This window comes from Salmo salar, chromosome 01, assembly GCF_965601325.2.
Source record: "Salmo salar chromosome 01, fSalSal1, whole genome shotgun sequence".
Classification (NCBI taxonomy): Eukaryota; Metazoa; Chordata; class Actinopteri; order Salmoniformes; family Salmonidae; genus Salmo; species Salmo salar.
Window position 1 is genome coordinate 145,859,953 of NC_138291.1, and position 13,672 is coordinate 145,873,624.

Sequence of the window (13,672 nt, forward strand, 5' to 3'; positions counted from 1 at the left end):
TCCCCGGAAGTGTGCGGGGGCTATGCTAGTTCTGAACGTCACATGTTTTTTGATATAAATATGAACTTGATTGAACAAAACATGCATGTATTGTATAACATAATGTCCTAGGTGTGTCATCTGATGAAGATCATCAAAGGTTAGTTCTGCATTTAGCTGTCTTCTGGGTTTTTGTAACATATGCTAGCTTGAAAAATGGGTGTCTGATTATTTCTGGCTGGGTACTCTGCTGACATAATCTAATGTTTTGCTTTCGCTGTAAAGCCTTTTTGAAATCGGACAGTGTGGTTAGATTAACGAGAGTCTTGTCTTTAAAATGCTGTAAAATAGTCATGTTTGAAAAATGGAAGTTTTCGGATTTTAGAGGAATTTGTATTTCGCGCCACGCCCATCATTGGATATTGGAGCAGGTGTTCCGCTAGCGGAACGTCTAGATGTAAGAGGTTAAACAATTTAAAGGCAGTGCTACCGAATACTGAGTATGTAAACTTCTGACCCACTGGGAATGTTATGAAAGAAATAAAAGCTGAAATAAATCATTCTCTCCTATTATTCTGGCATTTCACAATCTTAGTGGTGATCCTCAAATTGATTAGAAATACAGTGTTGACATTGTTAACCTCTCTCGGGCAGGTGGGATGCTATCGTCCCACCCACGGTTCACACTATTCAAAAACCAGTGAAAAATCAGAGCGCCAAATTCAAAACCACAAAATGTCATAATTCAAAGTTCTCAAACAGGACTATTTTACACCATTTTATACATACACTTCTCCTGAATTGAACCACGTTGTCCAATTTCAAAAAGGCTTTACAGCGAACGTAAAACATTAGATTGTTGGGAGAGTACATAGACACAAATAACCACAGCCATTTTCCAAGCAACTAGATGCATCACAAATACCCAAAACACAGCTAAATGCAGCACTAACCTTTGACGAGCTTCATCAGATGACACTCCTAGGACATCATGTTACACAATACATGCATTTCTTGTTCGATCAAGTTCATATTTATATCCATAAACCCCATTTTACATTGGCGCGTGATGTTCAGAAAATATTTTGCCTCCAATACTGCCGTTGAATCAGCACAACAATTTACAAAAATACTCGTCATAAACGTTGATAAAATATTGAACTGTCAAAGAATTATAGATGAACATCTCCTTTATGCTAACGCTGTGACAAATTTCAAAAAAGCTTCAAGAGAAAAGCACACTTTGCAATAATCTGAGTACTGCGCTCAGAAAAATACACTAGGCAATACAGATACCCGCCATTTCGGACTCATCTAAAATATTAATTAGCATTAGAAATATTCACTTACCTTTGATCTTCATCAGAAGGCACTTCCAGGAATCCCAGGTCCACAATAAATGTTGCTTTGTTCGATAAAGTCCATAATTTATGTCTAAATAGCTCCTTGTTGTTAGCGCGTTCGGTTAGCTACTCCAAGTGTAGGAAGCGCGCGGAAAATGTCACGACGAAAAGTTTAAAAAAAAGTTATATTTACGTTCATTCAAACATGTCAAACGTTGTAAAGCATCAATCTTTAGGGCCTTTATAATGTGAAACTTCAGTAATATTCCAACCGGACGATTCCAGTGTCTTGAAAAACATTTTGGAACACAGCCAACTCTCACGTGAAGACGCGCCAATGAACTGATGTCCTTCCCTGGGTCACCAACTTCCCCACCTTGTTCGCTCTATGTTCATTTTAGAAGCCTCAAACAACTTTCTAAAGACTGTTGACATCTAGTGGAAGCCTTAGGAAGTGCAAAATGAACCCTAACTTACTGTGTGTTCGATTGGCAATGACTTGAAAAGACTACAGGCACCAGAATTCTCACTTCCTGGTTAGATTTTTCTCAGGCTTTTGCCTGCCATATGAGTTCTGTTATACTCACAGACATCATTCAAACAGTTTTAGAAACTTCAGAGTGTTTTCTATCCAAATCTACTAATAACATGCATATTCTAGTTCCTGGGCCCGAGTAGTAGGCCGTTTTAATTTGGGTACGTTTTTCATCCGGCCGTGAAAATACTGCCCCCTACCCTAGAGAAGTTAATGTTGTAAAATGACAATTGTAGCTGGAAACAGACGCCTCACAAGTCCTCAACTGGCACTTTCATTAAATAGTACCCGCGACAGAGGAAGATTGGGGAAAAAGTGTTATGGACAGGCGAATCTAAGTTTGAGGTGTTCGGATCCCAAGAAGAACATTCGTGAGATGCAGAAAAAAATTAAAGATTCTGGAGGAGTGCTTGATGCCATCTGTCAAGCATGGTGGAGGCAATGTGATGGTCTGGGGGTGCTTTGGTGGTGGTAAAGCGGGAGATTTGTACAGGGTAAAATGGATCTTGAAGGAGGAAGGCTATCACTCCATTTTACAACGCCATGCTATAGCCTGTGGACAGCGCTTAATTGGGACCAATTTCCTCCTACAACAGGACAATGACCCAAAGCACAGCTCCAAACTATGCAAGAACTATTTAGGGAAGAAGCAGTCAGCTGGTATTCTGTCTATAATGGAGTGGCCAGCACAGTCACCGGATCTCAACCCTATTGAGCTGTTGTGGGAGCAGCTTGACCGTATGGTACTTATTAAGAAGTGCCCGTCAAGCCAATCCAACTTGTGTGAGGTGCTTCAGGAAGCATGGGGTGAAATCTCTTCAGATTACCCCAACAAATTGACAACTAGAAGGCCAAAGGTCTGCAAGGCTGTAATTGCTGAAAATTGAGGATTCTTTGACGAAAGCGAAGTTTGAAGGACACTATTTAAATTTAAAAAAACATTATTTATAACCTTGTCAACGTGTTGACTATATTTCCTATATATTTTTCATGGAAAACAATGACATTTCTAAGTGACCCCAAACTTTTGAACGGTACTGTATATGTCATACATTACTGTTCCTGCATACTGCTGTGTAAACTCACCTCGGTTTCCACAGCAAATAAACTATCTTGAATACACGCCATGTCTACTTATTTCCTACATTGACCGACTAATCGGTTTTATTTGAAACATGTTTACTTGCCATCAAATGAAAATTATATATCACCTCCTTGCATCGCATCTTTTGTTTTAGCAATAAGATTGTATCTAGTTACTTGCAAATACATTTCATGAATATCACAATGAATTGATCCAGAAGTGAAGTCAACACTTTATTGGTTTCTGATTCAGCTGGAATCATTTAGTCACTTCTCAGTACACTTGTATAACATATAAAACATTTGATTAAACTCCATATGTGAAAGATCAAACAATATCTATACTACAATACAGTTGTGATCATACTAGGGATTCTATATTGTACTACAACATCAATCAAACTGTTCCAGGCAGGGTCCTGAATGTTCTTCAGCTGGTGAACTCTGTCTTGTGTTGGGCAATGGCAGCTGGTCTGGCAGAAATTCATGAGCTCCATGATTCATGAGCTCCATGACACTTTGGCTCTTGCCAGCCTCGTGCAGTTTTTTTCCCCCTCTTCCGTGTCAGATGATTTTGAGCTTGTTCCCGGCTGAAAGCTTTCATCCAATGGTTCTACAGGATCTGTACTACCAAAGCTGGTGTCATCAGAAGCAGGATTAGTCTGCAGGACAATATTTTACTACTGTAACCATCAATACACACTCAAACAAGGTACTATATCCACCCATCCCCCTCGTGTCAATAGATCATGCATACTAACCTTCACACACACAAAACAACCCCCCCGAAAAAAGACACCAGTCGGTCACCCACACCTTTCCCTCCTTACTAATAACTCTGCTTTTCTCCAATTTAGATTTCAAACTTTGCATAAACAATCAACTAAGTCTACAGATAAAACTACAGTAGACGTTGTAGCCTACTTAAACACCAAGTAACGTAAACTCACCCCACTCCGTACAAATGTGCGCAACCGCGACATTCAAACAAGGCTGCAAAGAAAACGAATGGGACTGTAGCGACTGTGTTGACTTCAACATCTGGGGTGTGAACTACGTTTCTATTCAAGCGTTGATCGACATGGGAATGGCTCTATAGTATTGGAGAAAAGTTGAAAAAACAGACTCTCCGTTACATCGTGACGTGTCATGCCGTAACGTACAGCACGCATAAAGCAACTATTTCTGTCTTACAATCTCTCTCCACCAGGTGTAGCACTTCTCTCATCGTTTAAAAACAAGAAATGGACAGTGACGGGGGTAAGGGGGGGATACCTAGTCATTTTTTGCGTCATCACTGCAAACATCATGACTCTCAAAGCCGCTGTTTACTTCCGAAGATCACTTTAGGTATGTATGTAATGACACATTATATAAACTCTTTATAGTGTTTTATTTACATTTTAGAGGCGTTAAGTTGGACAGATCGAGTGAAAAAGAAGCCGTTTTGCCACACACCTCTCCTTCTCACTACCACGCGTTAGTTTCGCTTCCCCACCCGCCATTTTTAAAAAGACCCGACAGCGCTCATTGCCTTCTTGACTCATGCAGAAACAGGCAGCGTGGAGGTCATGTAATTGATTCTGTTGGAAAGGGGAGAAATTGTGCTTTACAATGGAATTGACATTACAGTTGATCTGGAAGTATTACGTCAATTGTACAGACCAAGGCGATGTACAAAAATGAGTGAGTTTACGTTATCCCCATAAGACACATACCATGTTTATGTCTAGCTCCAGTATATGTATTTGCTAATCATAGAGTCAAGATGACATACACTAGTTCCTGGTGCTGAGCTTGATGTTGATTGGATCAAACTCACGTTATTTTCTGCATTAGTTAATTAGCTAACAGTTAGATACGGTCCAGTAGGCTGTAGCTAACCTAGCTCACGTTAGCTAGCTCACATTGCCAAATAGCAGCTGGCTATTTACTTTGGCATGTCCTGCCGGCGTTTTCTGAAAGCTAGCTAGATTTTGGTTTAGACAAACAAATGTAGTTCGCTGTCTAGTTACGTTAGCTAGCGAAGTTATCTACGTTACCTCTGCTCGTCTTCTTAGTAAGGTAACTGATGAAATGTTACCCCAGCAGCCTGTGCTTCCTTGCAGTTTGCACATCTAGGTACTGAACACCACACCATGACTAAACATTACAGTTATCGATACAAAAATGAATAGTTATCCGCAAGCTGATGTTCTATGAACGAGTGGCTGTTCCAGTGAGTAACATTATCTACCTGTTGACACCCATTCTCAACTGGATCCACCTCGGCAGGGGCGACGTTTCCCTTTTAAGCTATAATTGTTTCCACCACATTTTATTTATTTATAGGATTTAGATAACAACATTCAGTAAATAGTAGTACCCAACATTCGATTTGGACCAAACGTACCAATGAGTAACACATGAGTTGTCAAAAGCCACCCACGGACCCCCCTCCCATGCCAATCCCATCAACCACTATACCGTATCTGTTCTCTGTTTGACAAGTATTATGAAGCTGTTGCAGGGTGTATTGCTTCTCCATACTATAATATATTCCCTGTGAATCTGGTGATGTTCAGGAAAATTATTCTGAACAAAAATATATAAATGCAACATGCAACAATGTCATTGATTTTACTGAGTTACAGTTCATATGAGGAAATCAGCCAATCTATGGATTTCACATGACTGGGAATACAGATATGCATTTGTTGGTCATGGATACCTCCGTAACTTATGCCTGCTCGAACCATAACCACACCGCCACCATGGGGGCACTCTGTTCACAACCTTGACTTCAGCAAACCGCTTGTCCATACAACGCCATACATGTGGTCTGCGGTTTTGAGGCTGGTAGGACGTACTGCCAAGTCCACAGCTCTGGTGGACTTTCCTGCAGTCATCATGACAATTGCACACTCCCTCAACTTGAGATCTGTGGCGTTGTGTGTGTGACAAAACTGCACATTTTAGTGGCCTTCTATTGTCCCGGTCACAAGGTGCACCTGGGTAATGATCATGCTGTTTAATCTGTTTCTTAATATGCCACACCTGTCAGGTGGATGAATTATCTTGGCAAATGAGAAATGCTCACTAACAGATGTAAACACATTTGTGCACAAATTGAGAAAAATAAGCTTTGTGTGAAATGCGTCATTTTTTTTATATCAGCTCATGAAACATGGGACCAACACTTTACATGTTGCGTTTTATATTTTTTGTTCAGTGTATGAAAGTGTGTTTTAGGCACCAACAAACAACGTTGCTTAGCTAGCAGAGGGGGCTCTCCTTGTATGGGCCCTCACTGTGGAATCTTGAATTTATGTGTGTCTGTTTGTTTGTATGGAGTAGTTGGATGGATGTCCTTTTTTTCCCTGGAAACCTGTCCTCTGGCACTGTGCTCTCTGTGAAGGGGAGAGAGAGAGAGGGAGGTAGGGAGGGAGGGGGAAGCTTATCAAGGTATGCAGTGTGTGTTCATGGCTTCTCTCTTCTCTGCCCTCTCTCCCTCCTTTTACCAAAGGTCTTCCACCCTGCAGCACTGCAAAGAAAGTGAAGCTTTGAAATATTATTCTCACCTCTCTCCTCTGAGTCAGCTCCACAAAGACTGAAGGTTTTGTTATTAAGCAGCAGACAGAGCCCATCTGAGGGAGAACAGGGCCCAGTAGAACTGGTCTTTCTGGGTCTGTGCAGGGAGGAGTGACAGCACTGCAGTGCGCACCGATGCCAGGCCACTTCTGTCAGTCTGTGTGGCTCATTTGACCCAGTCTCCAGATTGATACTGATGTAACACCTGACCTGAGACAGCCAAGTTCAAAGGTCAACAGTGTCCGTCATGCTGCCAAATCCCCAAATTACTCTTAAGCACTGTAGCTAAGTAGACCACAAGACGTATCACTATCAGCCTACTCCACGGTGCTTATCAGACTGTCTCTCAGGCTCACAGAGCGGCAGAGTAGGCTCCCAGGAAGAGGATGCGGTGTCCAGGGAGGCCCTTACCCTGGTAGCAGCACTGGCTGTAATGGGAAACCACATTGTGTGGTTAATCGTATAGTGAGGCTCCAAGGTGTGTGGTCACCGGTCATACCTCCACCTTGTGGCCTACATTGAGAATGTTGTTGCAGCCCTGACTATTGCTTCATGGGCTACAACCAGTTTAAAAGGGAGAGACCTTATGGATGTTATTTTCCTAGTCATTTGTTTTTGTGTACTATGTTCTAGAGATGCTTAACCGGCCGGTCACATGGCTGTAAATCAAGGCAAGGGACCCCGAGTTCTTCTTTTTAGGCCAGTTTTAATCAAGTGGTTTAATTCTATTTATTTATATTGTCAGTCTTGTACCTTTTGGGCAGTCAGTAGTGATAGGTCTAGAATGAGCGGTTCATGGCTTTTTGCTATGTTCCATTGCTTGGTGTTTAAGGATCGGCTATTTCTCTTTTTTGCTGTAGTTGAGGGTTGACGGACTGTGCTGAGAGAGAGAGAACCCCTTTTGTGCAGGGTTTATGGAGTGGACAACGTTGGTGTTATTACAGCTTTGATAGTAGAAAATGACGAGGCAATGCTGTTACCGTGGAATTGCATACAGCATACTTTCTCTGTCCATCGCCATTGTAATATACTGGGAAGCCAAAATGTTCCCAAACTGGAGATTTAAATGATGATGATGGAGAATCCTCCTGGTTTATTGACCCCACCACCCGCCATTGTACACAACTAGTTCCTGGCTGCTTGTCACAAAAGGACTGTTTTGAAATGCACCAATTTAAGATTAGTATTTTGATTACAACATGCGCTTAGGCTCTAGTTTTTTTCAGTTCAGATTTACTCCAGGCAATGTAGTGTATAGCCTATAGGCCTAGTGTTTTACATTTGTTTTGTATTTTACCCCCTTCACAATTTTTGATCTTCTCTCATCGCGCTCCTTAACACCCGCCGGCTTAACCCGGAAGCCAGCTGCACCAATGTGTTGGAGGAAACACCGTTCAACTGGCAATGAGCCAGGTAAAGCCCCCCCCCAGCCAAACCCTCCCCTAACCTGGACGACACTGGGCCAATTGTGCGCCGTCCTATGGGACTCACGGCCACGACTGGTTGTGGCACAGCCGGGGAATAAACCCGGGTCTGTAGTAACACCTCTAGCACTGCGATGCAGTGCCATAGACCGCTGCGCCCCTCGGGAGGCCCTAGGCCTAGTGTTTTAATTAGAAGTATTTATTTTTTTATGTATTCATTTGGGTTCACATTCCAGACCGATCCGAGGTCCCTGTACCGAACGTTTTGGTACGAATAAGTGTACTGTTACACCCGTAGTGGTTAGCTATCTTGGAGGAGGTATTTAGTGTCGTGTGCACTTGGCTAGCTGCCATCCCATAGACTACATTGCGTATGAAGTGTGACTGGCTCATCCGTGGATGTACGGAGAAAATGGCCTGGGGTGCATGCTTTCTGATGTGCTCAAAGTTAAGTTGTCGGAAACTGACAAGCATTGGGATTCTACAAGGAGAAATGGTAGATTTGTCGCTACCGGGTCGGCACACAGCACTTACCGCTTTTGTTCTAGCAAGAGAAGGAACGGCCTCCCACTGTGATAAGTACCTATCGGTAGGGAGATTCTCTGTGTGTTTTAATGCTTTACCGTGGAATTGTCCATAACCATTCACTGTTCTGATACTTATACACTTATTTTTCTCTGTGTGTCTCAGGTGTGGCGGATGGTGTAGGTGGATGGAGGGACTACGGGGTGGACCCGTCCCAGTTCTCTGCCACCCTGATGAGGACATGTGAGCGACTGGTGAAGGAGGGCCGCTTCACCCCCAGCAGCCCTGTGGGCATCCTCACCTCTGGCTACTATGAGCTCCTACAAAACAAAGTACCCCTGCTTGGTGAGTACACATACTACATTCACTCAATCTCAGTATAAATGCATATGGGGGGACAGGACAGGCCAGGTGAGTAATATATACACGCACAGTATAATGCATATGGGGGACAGGTGAGTAATTCACACTAGAGGTCGACCGATTAATCGGCATGTGCGATTTCAAGGGCTGATTTCAAGGGCTGATTTCAAGTTTTCATAACAATCGGTAATCTGCCTTTTTGGATGCCGATCACATTGCAATCCATGAGGAAACTGCGTGGCAGGCTGACCACCTGTTATGCGAGTGCAGCGTCAAAAGGACCTTATAGCTGCAATGAGCCAAGGTAAGTTGCTAGCTTGCATTAAACTTCTTATAAAAATCAATCTTCACATAATCACTAGTTAACTACACATAGTTGATGATATTACTAGGTTAACTAGCTTGTCATGCGTTGCGTATAATCAATGTGGTGCCTGTTAATTTATCATCGAATCACGGCCTACTTCAACTTTGCCAAACAGGTGATTTAACAAAAGCGCATTTGCAAAAAAAAGCACATTCCTTGCACAAATGTACCTAACCATGAACATCAATGCCTTTCTTTAAATCAATACACAGAGGTACATTTTTTTATCTGCATATTTAGTTATAATAAATGCATGTTAGCAGGCAATATTAACTATGGAAATTGTCACTTCTCTTGCGTTCAGTGCAAGCAGAGTCAGGGTATATGCAACAGTTTGGGCCACCTGGCTCGTTGCGAACTGTGTTTCTTCCTAACAAAGACCGTAATTAATTTGCCAGAATTTTACATAATTATGACATAACATTGAAGGTAGTGCAATATTTAGGCTTAGGGTTACCACCCGTTCGTCAAAATATGGAATTGTTCCGTATTTCACTGAAAGAATAAGCGTTTTGTTTTTGAAATGATAGTTTCAGGATATGACCAAAGGCTCGTATTTCTGTGTTTATTATATTTACGTCTATGATTTGATAGAGCAGTCTGACTGAGCAGTGGTAGGCAGCAGCAGGCTCGTAAGCATTCATTTAAACAGTACTTTACTGTGTTTGCGAGCAGCTCTTAGCAATGCTTGAAGCACAGCGCTGTTTATGACTTCAAGCCTATCAACTCCCGAGATTAGGATGGCAATACTATAGTGCCTAGAAGAACATCCAATAGTCAAAGGTATAATGAAATACAAATGGTATAGCGAGAAATAGTCCTATAATTCCTATAACTACAACCTAAAACTTCTTAACTGGGAATATTGAACCACCAGCTTTCATATGTTAATCTTAAATGTTAGCTTTTTTACATGGCACATATTTGCACTTTTACTTTCTTCTCCAACACTGTGTTTTTGCATTATTTAAACCAAATTGAACATGTTCAATTATTTATTTGAGACTAAATAGATTTATTTATGTATTATATTAAGTTAAACTAAAAAGGTTCATTGTTCATTCAGTATTGATGTAATTGTCATTATTACAAATATATATCAAAATCGTCCGATTAATCGATATAGGCTTTTTTTTGCTGCTCCAATAATCGGTGTCGGCGTTGAAAATCAGAATATATATATATATATATCTTATTTTTATATAGGTGTTACTCACCTGGCCTGTCCTGTCCCCCCACATGCATTATACTGTGTGTGTGTATGTATGTGTGTGTGTGTGTATATATATATATATATATATATATACATACATACATACATACATACACACACACACACACACACACACACACACACACACACACACACACACACACACACAGTATAATGCATGTGGGGGGACAGGCCAGGTGAGTAACACGCACTCCAACTAACACATGCATTGTGCTCTGGTAAATAACATCTGCAGCATGAGACTGTGTGCTGTTGCCTGGGTTTCCCTGCCCGCTGAGCTGCACTATCAATCCATCCAAAAAGATCATTATAACAAAGCTTTCCTCCCTCAATGTGGCCCTAATTAAAAAATTGTCTGCTCCCCAAGTAAAATAAAGTTAACGCTACTGGTTGTTTTGACTTCCCTGTGTTCTAATTCTAAAGGGGCTGGAGATCATTCTTTGATTATGAACTGGACCTTGGAACTGGGTGATGTAATAATCATATAGCTGAAATGGTGCCGTCCTTCAGTCTGCCACCACCCAGTTCCAAGGTCCAGTTCCACAGAGGTCATTGGGACAAACACCTGACCCAGTCTCTAGCCCCCCCCCCCCCCCCCCCCCCTCTCAGTTACCATTTCGGTCCATTCCAGAGCACCTAAAAGGTCAGTGGAAGGAGCAGTTACTGACTCCGCTCACGGGTCCACATGTTTTTTTTTAACGGCACTGGCGTGTAAAAAACGTGACAGACTGAGGGCACATTTTCAACTGAGACCCGACACCACAGGCAAGGCTGCCTGCTCTGAGACACTCCTGTCCACCAAGTCACACGATGTTTGCCTATCAAAAGTGTCCCGCTTCTTATTTTGGGATAGTGTGATAGCAGCTAAAGCCAAAGTCTGTGCTTGACCGTCCCTTCTGAAGGACAGTGGTAGAGTAGGAGCTGCAGAGTGGGGACAGGGGAAGGACTTCTGTTTTTAGACTGTGCCAGACTGACTGGTCCGGCATGTGATCTCACACACCCCTTCCCTGCTGTACTGGTAACCCCACAGTTTTTAACACAAGGAGAAATGGATATCAGGTGATGGCTAACCACCATATGTTGGTATATTCCCTCTCTTCTCCCCCTCCCAGGGAGCAGCACAGCATGTATCGTGGTCCTGGACCGAAGGAGCCACCAACTGCACACGTGTAATCTAGGGGACTCTGGTTTCCTGGTGGTGCGAGGGGGAGAGGTGGTGCACCGCTCAGACGAACAGCAGCACTACTTCAACACCCCTTTCCAGCTGTCCATTGCTCCCCCAGGGGCAGAGGGAGTGGTACTCAGTGACAGGTCAGTCCCCTTCACCTCCTTCTCTGACCCTCCACCTGGTCTCAAATTACCATTGGTATTGAGAGAACTGGCTTTCTGGCCCTGCCATAGACTTTAAAATGACTAACACCAAATTAAAGCTGTAGAATGTTATTCTGTTTCTTCACTGTGTCCAGCTTGCTAAAGCTAGACAGTCAGAGAGCATTGGAAATTCCAACAACTATAGATAGTTTACTATTTTTGTCTAATTTTGATGGTGAGGAAAGATAACACATTTTCAGTGTGGCCCGCCGGACCTCGTGGAAGACCGATTGCGCCCCCTGGGGCAAAAATGAGTTTGACCATCCCTGCTTTAGACGATATACCTGGAGCAAATGACAGGTTGTCATTGGAAATGAGGTTAAATAAAATCGTATCTAGAATTTCTCTTCAGTTCACAGAAGGATTTGAAAGGAACGTTGGCTAGATAACGAATAAGCTTTGTCCTCATTCTAGGACTTTATTATTGGCTCAATAACAGCCATGTGACGCTGTGCCCTCGTTAGTTAGTTTAGGCCAAACAGCCCACCCACCAATAGCCCTCAAGCAATGTTCAGCCTGGCCTGGAGACCACGTGAGCTCCTAGGTGCTGGCAGGGTATGTTTTCCTTCTCTCTTTTCTATTGAGGGACCATGTGACAGCAACCAACCCCTTACTTCAGCTGTTCTGCCAACAGTGTGTAGTGCCTGGGCCCATGCCAGACGCGCGCGCACACACACACACACACACACCACACACACACACACAGGCCAGTAGCAGACAGGGGGCAGACCCGCCAGACCTCTTTCCGCTGGGCTTGTTCTTTTTCTCTCTCCAGGAATCTCTGAAAAATAGGGATTATTTTGAGCTCCATGTGTTTCTACATTTAAATGAGACCTTTATTGTTTTATATTGCAGTCCTCACTGCAAGACCTTCGGGCTCTCCTATAACGATCGCATTAACACGCAAACTTGCACAACGTCACTATGCTTCCATGCATACGTACTTCTCCCACACACACACACACACACACACACACACACACACACACACACACACACACACACACACACACACACACACACACACGTTCACATTTGCTCTCTGTCTTTCTGGTATGGTAGGGGTTGAATAAGGGGCAATTCCACAGTTTCAAGGGCAGAGGGTTACGTCCGGCTCCCATACCCTGGCTAGGAGCCAGATATGGTGCTGGGTGGGTGGGTGGGGCTGGAGCAGGGCAGGCTGCACTGTGTGCCAGGAGGAATTGGCTGTCTTATTACCCAGCCATCATATCCCTCTGAGGCACAGTCACCTTTTGACCTGATTCTTCCTGATCATGTTTGTGAGGATCACTTGTACTGTCTATCTGGTTGCAGCTCTCTGGTGCCCTCTGGCTGGCCCTGATTAACAGTGCTGTCCTGTGTTCTCCTCCCCAGCCCTGAGGCCGCTGATAGCGCCTCCTTCGATGTCCAGCTGGGTGACATCATCCTGACCGCCTCGGATGGCCTCTTCGACAACATGCCCGACTACATGATCCTGCAAGAGCTCAAAAAGCTCAAGGTAACACATCGCAGTACCTCCTAGCTGCTTGCACACCCACCTAAATCTACACATTCACCTTAGTAAATACCTGCACACATTTCTTTGTCCTAATGCTTGTATTTCTCAGAGCGCCAACTATGACAGCATCCAGCAGACGGCACAGAGCATTGCAAAGCAAGCGCACGAACTGGCCTATGACCCCAACTACATGTCCCCTTTCGCTCAGTTTGCCTGTGACAATGGCCTGAATGTAAGAGGTACGTATCGGGTTCTTGGGAAGAACTTTACGTCCCTAATGGCACCTCCAGCTCCACTGTATTTTTATGCCCACCGTCAGCTTGCAGATTGGGTTATTCAAGGTTGACTTTGAATCTCTGGAAAGCCAATTGACACGTTCT

The 13,672-nt window shown here is 43.4% G+C and overlaps 1 protein-coding gene across 1 annotated transcript in view; it reads left to right on the top strand.

Moving 5' to 3' along the window:
• The window catches only part of LOC106564772 (protein phosphatase PTC7 homolog), a 31,906-nt gene that overhangs the window by 14,875 nt on the left and 3,359 nt on the right, over nt 1-13,672 (top strand). Inside the window, exons 2-5 of the mRNA XM_014131133.3 lie at nt 8,625-8,804; nt 11,536-11,734; nt 13,169-13,292; nt 13,402-13,531. Of these exons, the coding sequence (XP_013986608.1) occupies nt 8,625-8,804; nt 11,536-11,734; nt 13,169-13,292; nt 13,402-13,531 (633 nt within the window). The remainder of the gene's footprint in view (nt 1-8,624; nt 8,805-11,535; nt 11,735-13,168; nt 13,293-13,401; nt 13,532-13,672) is intronic.